The sequence below is a fragment of the Melospiza georgiana genome, chromosome 26, assembly GCF_028018845.1.
Source record: "Melospiza georgiana isolate bMelGeo1 chromosome 26, bMelGeo1.pri, whole genome shotgun sequence".
NCBI classification, from domain to species: domain Eukaryota; kingdom Metazoa; phylum Chordata; class Aves; order Passeriformes; family Passerellidae; genus Melospiza; species Melospiza georgiana.
This window is the reverse complement of record NC_080455.1, coordinates 7,532,356-7,547,450: the sequence shown is the minus strand read 5'-3', so window position 1 is coordinate 7,547,450 and position 15,095 is coordinate 7,532,356. Positions and strand designations below refer to the sequence as shown.

General features: G+C 51.9%; 1 protein-coding gene across 3 annotated transcripts; it reads left to right on the top strand.

The window, feature by feature from the left end:
- The first annotated feature begins 10,030 nt into the window (after positions 1–10,030).
- CCDC124 (coiled-coil domain containing 124) lies at positions 10,031–14,765 on the top strand. 3 transcript variants are annotated; one of them, XM_058040808.1, is made up of 5 exons: positions 10,031–10,129; positions 11,235–11,405; positions 11,785–11,971; positions 12,520–12,634; positions 13,591–14,765. In XM_058040808.1, the coding sequence occupies exons 2-5, from the start codon at positions 11,247–11,249 to the stop codon at positions 13,793–13,795; spliced, it is 666 nt and encodes a 221-aa protein (XP_057896791.1). In that variant the 5' UTR covers positions 10,031–10,129; positions 11,235–11,246; the 3' UTR covers positions 13,796–14,765. The 3 variants fall into 3 exon arrangements, with proteins under 3 accessions (XP_057896791.1, XP_057896789.1, XP_057896790.1); XM_058040806.1 differs by lacking the exon at positions 10,031–10,129 and adding an exon at positions 10,271–10,764; XM_058040807.1 differs by lacking the exon at positions 10,031–10,129 and having other exon boundaries at positions 10,271–11,405.
- The last annotated feature ends 330 nt before the right edge of the window (positions 14,766–15,095 follow it).

Below are 15,095 nucleotides of genomic sequence, written 5' to 3'. Positions count from 1 at the left end.
TCCTTACAAGTCCCAGTCTGCTATAATGGATCATTGCGCAGCATGGCTGTCCGTACAGCTCAGAACAAGACCTGGCAAGACATCTGACTGGATGCTTTTAAACAGAGATGCATTTCTGATGCCTGTGTGAGCTCCCCAGTCAAAAGTTCTATGGCATGGGTGCCAGGGCGAGGAACGCTGAGATCACAGATGCTAGGAAAGGTTTCTGAGAGGCCCCTCACAGGGCTAAGATAAGAGACATGAGATATCCAGACAACACACAATACACAAAAGACAAGTGACACGAGACACACCGGGACTGCTCTGCCCTGCTGCGCACCTCAGCACTGTGATCAAAAGGGAGACTTTGCTTTTATGGGGCCTAAGGGGCAACATCTTGGCTACCCTCATTGCCAGAGCCAACTCAGACCCCCAACTCAGGGAGTCCTGACCCAGCACCCCACGTTCATCCCCTCTGTGGGTCACAGCCCTCTACTTATCTCTCAGACATCTGGGGATGCTGGTCCCTGTCAGGTGCGAAGGAAGGCCACCTCGTCACCTGGGAAGGTCCTGCTGGCACCGTGCTGGTGTCTCTCAGACAGCTAGATTAAAGAGAACCAAACATCAGTGCTTGACCTTGGCACCGCATCGGCCAAAACCCCACCACTCTGCTACTCACCGCGCTCCTAAGGAGGCCCAGCACCTCCTAACCCTGACCCTCTGCATGCACACCTGAAAGAAAGAACATATGTCAAACACCTCCACAATAACTCACAAGCTTCAAACGCCCTATGTCAATCTAGGAAGAGCATCTAGAGCCCAAGTACAGCCCACATCACAAATTCCAACTCCCCATGGTTTGTCCTACTGAAGCACAACATGTGGCAGGGCAGAACAGCTCTGGCACAAATGTGAGCACACACCCGTGACACAGAACATGACAAACAGGGGGACAAGAAACACAACACATCATGCTTGTGGTGAGGGGATTGAGGTGGGAAGGCAAAAGGGACCCCAAAGACACACTAGGGAACACGGCACACCGGACAACACGACACAGACCAGAGCTGTTCTGCACTGCCCGCCTGAAAGCTGCCATCAAAAGTAGAGCCTCTCCCTTCAGCTGTCCTCAGAGGCCCTTGGAGAAGATTGCTTTCCCCTCTGCTCATTTTTAAATCTGTCCCAGGTATTCCCAACCTGCTACTCCGCCATCTCCAGGCCGTGGCCCCCGACTTATCTTTTGGATGATCGGTGAGGGGAATCCACGCTGCACCTGAAATGAGTCTGCCTCGGAGGGCCGCGTGATGGCCTGTGAGCCTCTCGGTCAGCTGCAATAAAGAAAACCAAAACCAAAGTGTGAGTCCAGAGTTATGTGGGCCAAATCCCAGCAAGGCAGCTACTTGCCCTTTCCTGAGTGTGCCTGGCTCCCTCAGGCTCCAGCTTCATCCTGATTCCAAGGCTGTGGCCTTCATTAGGGGTGGCACCTGGGTTAGAGAAAGGCAAAGTTAAATGGCATTCCTGTGAGTGCACTGGATGACCTTGTGTGCTCTAAGACACGGGAATGCCTCTGCTAGGCTTCTGAACAGCCTTGTGGGGGGGGGGGCCCTCAAATAAACAAATAAACACCCTTACTCAACCTGCTGCCTGCAAAACCCCTCCCAAGAACTCCTAACTGGATACCTGATCACCCTCCCTCTCCCAGTCACAATCCTCAATCACCTGAAGCCTCAATCTCAAACATCATCCTTGACACTGGGCAGATCCCTCTTGGGACATGATGAATCTGCTGAGAAATTGTTGTGCTTGAGAGCTGAGCAATAACAACCACTTCTCTCTGCTGCCCACCTTGACTGCTGGCATCCAGATTTACTTCCTAAAAGAAAGACAAAGAACAGAGGTGTAAGAGAGTCAATTGAGAGGTGTAACAGAGTCTGCTGCAGAGACAAATGGGGCCTCACCTGCTCGGGGCAATCCCCTCACCCGGGATGGGGGCCTCTGGCACAGATTTAATCCATCTGAATCTGAAAAAAAAGTTAGGACAAGAGTCAAACTGCTGCAGGATAACTGAAGACCTCCAGATATGATGTGTCCATCTACAAATCCCATCTAGAGTCCAACTACACCCCACATGACAAATTCCAAGTCCCTGGGACTTCTCCTATCGCACCAGGCTGTGCGGCAGGGCAGAGCAGTCCCGGCACAAATGAGTGCAGACACCCGTGACACAGGACAGGCAGGACAGGACAGACAACGGGGACACAACAGGAACAGCAATCTCTTGGCAAGGAAAATGGCTGCAAGGACTGAGAGAATGCAAAAGATGAGTGAGCTGAGACCGATGGTGAGCTGATGAGGCTCAGAGAACGCTGGAGGAAGAAGATGTTAACTGAATGATTTATTCCAAGAACAGCAAAGATGAATGCCCAGGAATCCTACAGTCAAAACCCTCTGCCTAACCTCGTAATATTACAAGTCTTAATCCACCATAATGGATCCAGGTGGGGCATAGCTGTCCATACAGCTCAGAACAAGACATGAAAAGATGTCTGACTGGACACTTCCAAAGACAGAAGAGAGTCTGATGCCTGTCTGAGCTCCCCAGTCAAAAGTTCTGCGGCCTGGGCACCTGGCCAAGGAATGCAGAGATCACAGAGGCTAACAAGGATGCCAGGGTTTCTGACAGGCCCCCCTAAGATAAAGATATGGCATACACAAACAACACATAATGCACAACAGACAAGTGACACGAGACACACCGGGACTGCTCTGCCCTGCACACCTCAGCACTGTGATCAAAAGTGAGACTTGGCTTTTATGGGGCCTAAGGGGCCACTTCATGAACACCCCCCACCTCCCAATTGGACTCAAAAACCCCTCCCAGTAATTCCCAAACCAGCACCATGCATTCATCCCCTCTGTGGGTCTTAGCCCTCTACTTATCTCTCAGACATCTGGGGATGCTGGTCCCTGTCAGGTGCAAAGAAAGGCCACCTCGTCAGCTGGGAAGGTCCTGCTGGCACCGGGCTGGTGTCTCTCAGACAGCTAGATTAAAGAGAACCAAACATCAGGGCCTGATCTTGGCACCGCATCGGCCAAAACCCCACCACTCTGCTACTCACCGCGCTCCTAAGAAGGCCCAGCACCTCCTAACCCTGACCCTCTGCCATGGATGCAATGCATCTGCACCTGAAAGAAAGTTAGAACATATGTCAAACACCACCAGGGTAACTCACAATCTAAAAACACCTTATGTAAATCTAGGAATAGCATCCAGAGCCCAAGTACAGCCCACATTACAAATTCCAACGCCCCATGGTTTGTCCTATTGCAGCAGGCCATGCGGCAGGGTAGAACAGCTCCGGCACAAATTTGTGCACACACCCGTGACACAGAATGTGACAAACAGGGGGGACATGAAACACGACACATCATGCTTGTGGTGAGGGTCTCGAGGGGAGAAGGCAAAAGGGACCCCAAAGACACACTAGGGAACACAGAACACTGGACAACACAACACAGACCGGAGCTGTTCTGCACTGCCCGCCTGAAAGCTGCCATCAAAAGTAGAGCCTCTCCCTTTACCTGTCCTAAGAGGCCCTTGGAGAAGACTGCTTTTCTTGCTGCCAATTTTTAAATCTGCCCCAAGAACTCCCAACCCACTATTCTCTCATCTCCAGGCCAAGGCCCCCAACTTATCTTTTGGATGATCGGTGATGGGAATCCACGTTGCACCTGAAATTACTCTGCCTCGGAGGGCCCCGTGATGGCCTGTGAGCCTCTTGGTCAGCTACAATAAAGAAAACCAAAACCAAAGTGTGAGTCCAGAGTTATGTGGGCCAAATCCCAGCAAGGCAGCTACTTACCCTTTCCTGAGCGTGCCTGGCTCCTTCAGGCTCCAGCTTCATCCTGATTCCAAGGCTGTGGCCTTTATTAGGGGTGGCACCTGGGTTAGAGAAAGGCAAAGTTAAATGGCATTCCTGTGAGTGCAGTGGATCACCTCGTGTGCTGTAAGACATGGGAATGCCTCTGCTACGCTTCTGAGAAGCCTTGTGTGGGGGATGCCTCAAATAAACACCCTTTCTCAACCTGCTGCCTGCAAACCCCCCTGGCCACAATAATGCCTAACTGGATACCTGCTCACCCTCCCTCTCCTACTCACAATCCTCAACTCACCTGAAGCCTCAATCTCAAACATCATCCTTGACAATGCGCAGATGCCTCTTGTGACATGATGAATCGGCTGAAAAATTATTGTGCTTGAGAGCTGAACAATAACAATCACTTCTCTCCGCTGTTCACCTTGGCTGCTGGCATCCAGATTTACTTCCTAAAAAGAAAGACAAAGAACAGAGCTGTAACAACGTCACCATACACACTTCTGCTGCAGACACAAATGGGGCCTCACCTGCTCAGGGCAATCCCCTCACCTGGGATGGGGCTCTCTGGCACAGATTTAATCCATCTGAATCTGAAAAAAGTTAGGACAAGAGTCACACTGTTGCAGGATAACTGATGAGCTCCAGATATGATGTGTCCATCTACAAATCCCATCTAGAGTCCAAGTACACCCCACATTACAAATTCCAAGTCCCCAGGACTTCCCCTATTGCACCAGGCTGTGCGGCAGGGCAGAGCAGCCCCGTCCCAAATGTGTGCAGACACCCATGACACAGGACAGGACGTGACAAACAAAGGGCCCAAGACACAGAGAGAAATCTCTTGGCAAGGAAAATGGCTGCAAGGACTGAGAGAATGCAAAAGGAGATGACCGAGCTGAGACCGATGGTGAGCTGATGAGGCTCAGAGAACCCTGGAGGAAGAAGATGTTAACCGAATGATCTCTTCCAAGAACTGCAAAGATGGATGCCTAGGAATCCTACTGTCAGAAGCCTCTACCTACCCTCACATTCTTACAAATCCTAATCTGCTATAACGGATCATTGTGGGGCATGGTTATCCATACAGCTCAGAACAAGACCTGACAAGAAAACTGACTGGATGCTTCCAAAGAGAGAACTTTTGACTGGGGAGCTCAGACAGGTATCAGAATCGCATCTATGGCCTTGGTGCCAGGCCAAGGAATGCAGAGATCACAGATGCTAACAATGATGCCAGGGTTTCTGACAGGCCCCTCAAAGGCCTAAGGTAAAAGACATGAGATACCCAAACAACACAAATTACACAAAAGACAAGTGACATGAGACACAGCGGGACTGCTCTGCCCTGCTGCACACCTCAGCACTGTGACCAAAAGTGAGACTTTGCTTTTATGGGGCCTAAGGGGCCACTTCACGAACACCCCCCACCTCCAAAGCAGACTCAGAAACCCCTCCCAGTAATTCCCAAACCAGCACCATGCATTCATCCCCTCTGTGGGACTTAGCCCTCTACTTATCTCTCAGACATCTCAGGATGCAGGTCCATGTCATGTAAAAAGATGATGGCCTCTACATCTGGGAAGGTCCTGCTGGCACTGTTGTTCAACTACTTCCTGTTGTTTCTTAGCCAGCTACATTAAAGAAAACCAAATATCAATGCATGATCTCAGCAGTACACTGGCCAAAACCCAACAATTCTGCTACTCACCATTCTCCTAAGAATGCCCAGCTCCTGGGGCCGTATGCTTCGGCCTCACTCAGAGGCTGACACCGTTGTCGCAGGGTAGGCCTGGGATAAGAGGAGAGGAGGTGATATGGCATTGCTGAAACCTGAGTGGACCCTTGCTCCTCCTCCCTACTTCCCTGACTCACTGCAACTCCTCAGCCGTTGCTGAAGGCCGCCCTGTTGACACCTTTAAATAGAAAAGGCAGAGGCTTCATCACAGTGCTGTGATACTTCTGCAGGGCTCAGGAGAGCAGCAAACCCAGTGCATCGGCCGGTGGGTAACTGGGGCTTGGCATGCTCTGAGTGGATTGCCTAAAGTGCAGAAACAGGAATAGATGCTTAGAGTTGCACCAGAAAGTGAGACTTGAGCAATAACAACTGCTTCTGTAAGCTACTCAATGCTAACCTTGCCCATCTTACCTTGACTGCTGATATCCAGCTTTACTTCCTAAAAAGAAAAAGAACAGTGCTGTAACAGAGTCACACTTTACACTCCCCCTGCAGAGACAAACAGTGACTGACCTGCTCAGGGGAACATCCTCCCCCAGGATGGGGGGATGGATTTTGCCCTGGATTTTATCCTCTGCATCTGAAAGTGAGGACAAAAGTCAAAGGGCTGCAGGATAACTTCACAGCTCCAAACATCTTGTGTCTATCTAGGAATATCATCTAGAGTCTGGAAATACCCCATAAACATCAAGTCTCTGGGACTTGTCCTATTGCAGCAGGCCATGCGGCAGGGCAGAACAGCTCCGGCACAAACGTGTGCACACACCCGTGACACAGAACGTGACAAACAGGGGGACAAGAAACACGACACATCATGCTTGTGGTGAGGGCCTCGAGGGGAGAAGGCAAAAGGGACCCCAAAGACACACTAGGGAACACGGCACACCGGACAACACAACACAGACCGGAACTGTTCTGCACTGCCTGCCTGAAAGCTGCCATCAAAAGTAGAGCCTCTCCCTTTAGCTGTCCTAAGAGGTCCTTGGAGAAGATTGCTTTTCCCTCCACTAGTTTTTAAATCTGTCTCAAGAACTCCCAATCTGCTACTCTCCCATCATCCCATCTCCAAACCATGGCTCCCAACTTATCTTTTGGACGATCAGTGATGTGAATCTATGTTGCACCTAAAAGGAGTCTGCCTCAGAGGGCCCTTGATCGCCTGTTAGCCTCGGGGTCAGCTACAATAAAGAAAACCAAAACCAATGTATGAGTTCAGAGTTATGTGGGTCAAATCCCAGCAAGGCAGCTACTTGCCCTCTCCTGAGTGTGCCTGGTGTCTTCAGGCTCCAGCTTCATCCTGATTCCAAGGCTGTGGCCTTCATTAGGAGTGGCACCTGGGTTAGAGAAAGGTAAAGTTGAATGGCATTGCTGTGAGTGCACTGGATGACTGTATGCTGTAAGACATGGGAATGCCTCTGCTAGGCTTCTGAACAACCTTGGGGAGCGTCTTCAAATAAACACCCTTTCCCAACCCTCTACCTTCAAACCTCCCCTTGCCCACAATAAACTCCTAACTGAATACCTGCTCACCCTCCCTCTCTTAATCACAATCCTCAACTCACCTGAAGCCACTATCTCAAATATCATCTTTGATACTGGGCAGATCCCTCTTGTGACACGATGAATCTGCTGAAAGAAGCGTTATACTTAACACAACCTGGAGTCTCTGGAAGCTGTGCTCCTCCTAAAAAAAAAATACAAAACAAAATAAGAACTAAACCAGAAAAGACAAATATGCTTTACCACCCCTAAACACAAAACCCAAAGTTATAAACCTAAATACTCCCTGTATTCCATGCTGTTCTCTTCACAGAATCTTCAAAGCCTCTGCTGCTTTAGATGCCCAGCAACCCCTGCTGAAAACAAGCTGAAAGAGCCTCTTCACTGAAATGAGAGGAGAGCTCTTACCCCAGCACATCCCAGAGAGGGAATGAAGCCCCTCAGCCAAGGCTGGGGTTAATATACCCCTGATAGTGCCCGCCTCTCATTCCCATGGTACCCAGGAAAAGGGAGGGGTTGAATCCCACCGGGTATAAAAGCCCTCAGAGCAGCTGCAGCTGTTTAGCTCCTCTGACTCAGATTCAAGGGGAGTAAAGGGCTTGTTATAGAAGAAAGATCTTCATAAAAATAACAGCGCTTTCTTTTTGTATTGACTACTTAGAGCAAAAGAACAGAAAACTGGTAAGACATACATACAATTTTGTATTTGGGTAGCATAGCTAGATAAATTGGGTAATTTGCTGTTAACTTTCATAATTATTCCTTGGTGATTACTGTGTAGTATATCACTAAGAAATGAATGTTTAAATCTTTAAAATGCTGAAAAAGACAGAGCTTCCTTCAAGTGAACCCATAAAAATGAGAAACCAGGGCAGTTAGCTCCACTGAAACTGATAAAATGGCAAATAAACCAATTATGCCCTTTAATTTATTCTCCAAAAATATTGTGAAAAGAAGGGTTCTCCTCAATTTAAATTCCTCCAGCAATGAAAAAAGAGAGATTTTTCCCTCAATCAAAACCCTTAACAACAAGAGACAGCTGGGAAAGGTTTGCAGGAGGCACTTAAGACTCACAAAGCAGCCTGACTTTGCAGTGGAGGCAGCTTGAGTCTGGGAGACATCTGGTGTGATGCACAATTTTCAGCATGCAGCCAGCCACTCTGGGCCACAGGCCCCTGAACACCACTGCTGGCCCTTTTCCCTGGCAAACAAAAGTCCAGGTTCCTGGACTTTTAGTCCAGGTTCCTAATGGCATTTTACAGGAAGCACTTGCTGCTATCAAAGTACCTTGATTTGGCACTGGTGCCAGCTTGGGTCTGGGAGGCATCGTACGTATTGTGGAATTTCAGGAGCCAGCTGGCCACTCCAAGCCTGTTATGATCCGTCCCAGTGAATGGATGATGTGATGGTTTGTAGGGGTGATCTCAGGTGCAAAGAACTAACAAGGCACAGGGGATTTGCAGTAATAATCAAAACAAATGCATCTTTATTGAATGACCACAGCAAAATGTGATAGAGAGATTAAGGGAGAGAAAAAGACAGAGAAAGAGAGAAGAAAAGGGGCGGGGGGGGAGGGCAGGTATAGCTACCAAACATAGATGCGTAGAAGTCCTTTGGTCCAGTCCAGTCGAGGATCTGCCTGTTACGTTGGGGAGATCTCAAAATCTCTAGCTAACTCAGAGATTTTTATTATGATAATTCTATTGAAAATTCTGAGGAGGGGGGAGGAGACAGATACAATAAGGAATAGATGTAACAGTTAGTCCATGTTCTCAGCAGTAAATGAGAGCCATTGTTTTCTTGGTCCAGCGGTCACAAGCTGCAGGCAAACATCTCAGTTTGGTCAGCTTGCCTCCCACACACACTTCCTCCGGGTTGGGATTTCAGTCCCAGTCCTTGGAAGGAGCAGAGAGGAGCCTTCTCACATAGGGGTTTCATGTCTCAGTCCTTGATGGAGAAGCTTCTTACATCTCAGTCTGTCTTTCACAGTGGTTGTAAAACAGGTGAAGGTCTTCTGTGGGAGACCCTCTGAAACTCAGGAGAAGTCCAGCCAGGCCGAGAGGTGGAACAGCTTCCAAGGCTATTGCTGCAAAAAGGGCACAGTCCCCCTTCTTCTCATTGGGCTCAGTGTAGCATACAGCAAGCAACACCTGTGAAAACAATAACTTAACACTGTGCTTTCAGATCTCAGGGCCTTTGGCATGTGACCTTCTCCTTCAGAGCCAGAGATTTTAGACGGGCGGGGGTCTTCTCTTCAGTGGTCCCCCAATGACAATTGTGAGGCAGATGAGGGAAAATTCAGACAGACTCTCATAGGGCCACAGGTCCCTGAACATCAGGGCCGGCCCTTTTCCCTGGCAAACAAAACTCACCAGTCCCGGTTCCTGATGGCAGATTGCAGGACTGTCAAAACAGCCCGAGTTGCTACTGGTGCCAGCTTGGGTCTGGGAGGCATCCTGCACAATGCGGATTTCAGGAGCCAGCCCAGGGGACAATGGCCACACCCTGCCAAGCTCCACCCACGGAGGGGACAGTGGCCACACCTTGCAAGCTCCACCCACCTAGGTGACCATGGCCACACCATGCCAAGCTCTGCCCATCTAGGTGACAATGGCCATACCATGATAAGCCCCGTCCCAAGGTGGCAATGCCGACTCCTGCAGTTGACAAAGGGCCCCTCTCCTTTAAGCCCTGCCCACCCTATCTGACAGAGACCCCGCCCTTTTAAGGCCCGCTCATACCCTCAGGTGCCACTCTGGGCGCCGCCATCTTTGAACCGGGCGCAGCCTCCGCCGCCGGTGGGCGTTGCGCGAGTTCCCAACGGATTTTTTACACCGCGCCGCCCTGATCGGTCTTCTCTGCCCATCCCGCCGCTCCTTCCGCCGCCGCTTCCGCAAAGACGCAACGCAGCTATGCTCGGCCTTGACCTTAACAAACATGGCGGCGGCGCGCCCTGCCTGCCCCTGCCGTAGGGGGAGGTGGCGACGGCGTGCCGTGATGATGCACAAAGCGCGCGACGGCCTGGCGGCGGGGCCCGGTAGGAGCGGGGCCGATTCGGGGCTGGGCGGGGCTGAGAGACCGGGCCGGGCCCGGGCCGGGAGCGAGGGGAAGGGATGACACCGGGGACACCGGGCACGGCCGGGGGTGGCGGGGAAGGGAGGCCTGGGGGGGCGGGCCAGGCTCGGGGGTTCCTTTTTGCCGCCCCTCAGGTGAGGCCCTGCCCCGATGCCGCTCCTGGGCAGGCTCGGATAGCGCGAAAAAGGATTTTAGGGAGTGTGAAAATGCAGGAAAAAGAATATTAGGATGGCTCCGAGGATGTTCTAGGCAGGAGAAAGGAATGAGTCCATCCCAGGCCTTGAGTCCACTCCCAAACCTCGGGAATGGAGCAGTCATTTATTTTCAGTTTAATTTAATTAATAATTATCTGCCATTAAAATCAAAGATTCCGCCCTAGAGCTCCCCAAGTTGTGATTTCCCCCGTGTCTGGTTGATTTGAAATTGCCTGTTTTCCTTGGATTTGACTTTTCCCACCGTGGATAACAATCACAGCCCGTTTTTGGGGCTGCTTATCCTAATTAAAGGAGTTTCTCCTCTTCCTCTGGATCCCCCTGGACCGGGATAGAGGCACCTCAATCCCGGGTTTTCCTGGCTCGGGTTTTTTTGGACTTCCAGGTGCTTTTTCCGTGGGCTGGGAGGCTGGAGTTTGGCCTGGAGGGAGCAGATTTGGGATCAGCCAGGATCGGGAGGAAATCTGGGAAATTTGTCCCAGGGGTATCCCGATCTGAGGTTGGGATAAATCTGGGGGGACTATCCCAGTCTTTTCCTCAGTTTTGGGGACTTTTCCCCCTCCAAATCCCTAAAATCTGTGAAGGGGCTGGAGAATTCCTGAGGAAAATTGGGAAGGGGCTAGGGAATTTTTGGGAAGGGGCTGGAGAATTTCTGGGAAAGGGCTGGAGAATTCCTGAGGGAAACTGGGGAAGGAAACCTTGGGAACTTTTAATCCCCATCCCTGCACATTTGCAAGGGTGCAAACTCCCAACTCTGCCTGAACCCAAACCTCAATCCCAGCTTACCCCATAAAAAAACCCCCAAAAATCCAACCCTAGATCCTTGAAGAACCCTGATTTTTCCTGGTTTCCCAGAGGTTTTGAGGGATGCCCAAGAAATTCCAGGGAGAGAACAGCAAGTCGGCGGCGGCGCGCGCCCGCAGGGCTGAGGCCAAGGCGGCGGCAGAGGCGCGGCGGCAGCAGGAGCTGGAGGATGAGCTCTGGAAGGACGAGGACAAACACGTCCTGAGGAAGGAGCAGAGGAAGGTGGGGATCCCGAAATCCAGAGAGGGAGGAGGTTACTGGGGTGGCTGTGACCCCCGTGGATCTGTGTGTCCTTCCCAGGAGGAGTGGGAGAAGCAGCACCTGGAGCAGCTGGAGCTGCTCCATCCGTGGGTCAATCCGTGGGTCCATCCATGGATTCATTCACTAATCCATAGGTCCCTCCATGGATCCCTCCATGAATCCCTCCATGGATCCATCCATGAATCCCTCCATGGATGCATCCACAAATCCATGGGTCATTCCGTTGATCCGTCCATGAATCCATTCATGAATCAATCCATGGATCCATCCATGAATCCATCCACGGGTCCATCCATGGATCCATCCATCAATCCATCCACAAATCCGTGTTCCCTCCCAGGAGGAGCGGGAGAAGCGGCGCCTGGAGCAGCTGGAGCGCCGCAAGGAGCTGCAGCGGCTGCTGGAGGAAGAGGACTCCAAGCTCAAAGGGAAAAGCCCCAAGCAGGGAAATCCTGGGAAAATCACCCGGGCCCAGATCGAGGAGAATGTGCGCAAGGAGCAGCAGCAGAGGGAAAACGCAGATGCAGGTTTGGGAATTCCTCTGTAATTCTGGGCTGGGGAGCTGCTGCTGCTCCAGGAGACACCTTGGGAATGGCCGAGGGAAGCTTGGGGTTCCCGTTCCCTGCAATTGTCCCCAAGAAATCCTGGATGTGGCGCTTTGGGGATGGGGTTTGGTGTTGTGTTTGATCCCAAAGCTCTTTTCTGGATGTGGATTTCTGTAGAATTCTGTGATTTACACTCCTGGTCCTGGGCTTCTTGATTTTCCATGTCCATGTCTATCCCATTCCCACATTTCCCATTCCTACATTTCCTTTTGCAGAGGAAAAACTGATTTGATTTTTTTTTTAGGAAAAATTGAGTTTTCCAAGGAAAAAAAAATTTCCAGAGGAGAAATTGAAGTTTTTTAGAGGGGAAAATTCCAGATGAAAAGTTGAATTTTTTAGAGGAAAAATTAGGGTTTTTAGAGGGGAGAACGGACTTTCCCTGGGGGGTTTTAAAGGAATTCACGAGTTTTCCAGAGGCATGATCCGTTTTTCCCGAGGGAGTTCCTTAGCATTCCCGGTTTTCCTGGCAGGGGAGAAGGAGAAATCGCACCTGGAGATGCCGCTGGAGGAGAACCTGAACCGGCGGCTGCCCGAGGAGGGCTCTGTGGAGGCGCGCAGCATCGAGGACGCCATCGCTGCCCTCAGGTGTGCCCCAACCCCGAATCTCTGCCAGATCCCCCCAAACCACTCCCCAAAGGTGGTCCCCTGGGAGTTGGGATCCTGGCAGGAAATTTGGGATTTGGGATGGCTGGGGAGGGGGTGCTGTGTCCTGGGATTCTGGGCAGGCAGGGGTTGGGATGGGGGTTCCTGTGGGATTGGAGGATCCAGGAAATCCTGTGGGGGTGGGGTGTCCCTGAAATCCGTGGGGGATTCCTGTGGGATTGGGGAATACAGGAAATTCTTTGGGACTGGGGCCACTTCCTTTGGGATGAAGCTGCCCCTGCTGTCCCTGGGGCCATTTTGTTTGGAATTGGGCCATCCCTGGTGCCGTTCCCTTTGGGATCGGGGCTGTTTCCCTCAATACCAGCTCCATGCCTGTCCCTGTGTCCTTGGGACTGTGTCCCTCCATGTCCCCATCCCCTTGGGATCAGGGCCATCTCTGCTATCCCTGGTGCCGTTCCCTTTGGGATCAGGGCCATTTTTTTGGGTTTGTGTCTATCCCTCTCCCTGTCCCTCCCATCATGTCTGTCCCTGTCCCCATCCCCTCCTGACCATGTCCCTGTCCCTCACTGTCCCTGTCCCTCATGACTATGTCCCTCCCTGTTCCCTGGCATGTCTCAGCCCTGTCCCCATCCCTTCCTCAAGCCTGTGGCTCGTGGGATGTGTCCCCGTCCCCCAGCGTGTCCCTGTCCTTCCCTGTCCCCATCCCCCCTGACCGTGTCCCTGTCCCTCCCTGTCTCCCCAAGACCATCTCCCTCCCTGTCCACCAGCATGACCGTGTCCCCCCATGTTGCCATCCCCTCCTGACACGTCCCTGTCCCCAGTGTGTCCCTGTCCCCCTGTTACTATGTCCCTCCCTGTCCCCTGCATGCCCCATTCCCTCCTGACCATGTCCCTCCCTGTCCCCATTCCCCCTGTGACCATGTCCCTCATGTCCCCAGTGTGTCCCAGCCCCTGGAGCGCCACCCTGAGCGCCGCCTTCGCGCCGCCTTTGCCGCCTTCGAGGAGCTGCAGCTGCCGCGCCTGCGGCGGGACAACCCCAACATGCGGCTGAGCCAGCTGCGCCAGCTGCTCAAGAAGGAGTGGATGAGGTCCCCCGAGAACCCCCTGAACCAGCGCCACAAACCCTACAACAGCCACCAATAGCCCTGTGCCTCCCTGGACTGGGATCCTCACCAGGACCCTTCTACCCCCGCGGGCTTTTGGGGTTTTTTTTCTCCCTCTCTCCCCACCCGTGGATTTGGGGCGAGCTCAAGGTTGGACTGATGCCACCTTCTCCTTCCTGAAGTTCCCTGGGAAAAGCGGCTCTCAATGCATCTCAGGTGTCCCTTGGCATTCCCTCCTTGGAGTTCTGGAGTTGTCACATGGAAAATGCTCCTGGGGTGTGAACCTGAAGTGATTCTAGACCCTGGATCTCCCCTGGGTGTCCCTGGTCCTGTTTCCTCTGGGACTGGGGTATCCCTGAAACCCCTGCTCCTGGGATATCCATGAAATCCCTGCTCCTGTTTCCTTTGGGATATCCCTGAAATCCCTGCTCCTGTTTCTTTGGGATTTGGATGTCCTTGAAATCCCTGTTCCCATTTCCTTTGGATTGGGATATCCCTGAAATTCCTGCTCCCATTTCCTTTGGTATTGGGATATCCCTGAAATCCCTGCTCCCATTTCCTTTGGGATTGGGATATCCCTGCTCCTGTTTCCTTTGGGATTGGGACCATTTTCTTTGGGATGGGCCTATCCCTGAAATCCCTAGTGCCATTTCCTTTGAGACTGGGGCAGAAGCATTGGGAAGAGGGAAAATCCCTCAGGGAGGAGTGGGAAAAGCCTTTCCTGGGGGGGACAGGCACTCCAGGTGACATTCCCAGTGTCCTCTGGAATACTGGGCCCCAAGTCCACCCAGAGGAGGGATTCCCATCCTTTGGGAGTGGAATTCCTTCCCAGGAATTGGTCTGGAGGTGCCATGCAACTTCCCCAAATCCCATGGGATTCATCCAGGCTCATCCTTTTCCCTCTTTTTGGGACTGCCCCCACTGGGCTGGGCACTGTTCCCACATCCCAGAACTCCCAAATCCAGCCAAGGAGGAGTGACACCCCCACCCCACCCCCCCCCTTTGTGTGAGTTTGGTGTGTTTGAATTCAATTAAAAATTTAAAGAAAAAAAACCAAAATCTGATTAAATTGGGGAAGGAATAATTTGGGAAGGGTTTGGGGGGACACTTTCTCTGCCTTGCTCAGTTTTATCCCTGAAAATGTGGAAGATCCCCCTTGAACTAGGGGTGGGATTCCTGCTTGGACTGAGGGGGGTTCACTCCCTTTGGGACCCCCCCCCCCCCCCCCCAGGTTGTTGCTGAGGAGGGGAATCCCCCATCGCACTGCTTCTGGAATGAGGAACCCCCAGGAGTGTATCCCTGTGTCCCCACCTGTTTCCATTCTGGGAATTCCCCTTCCC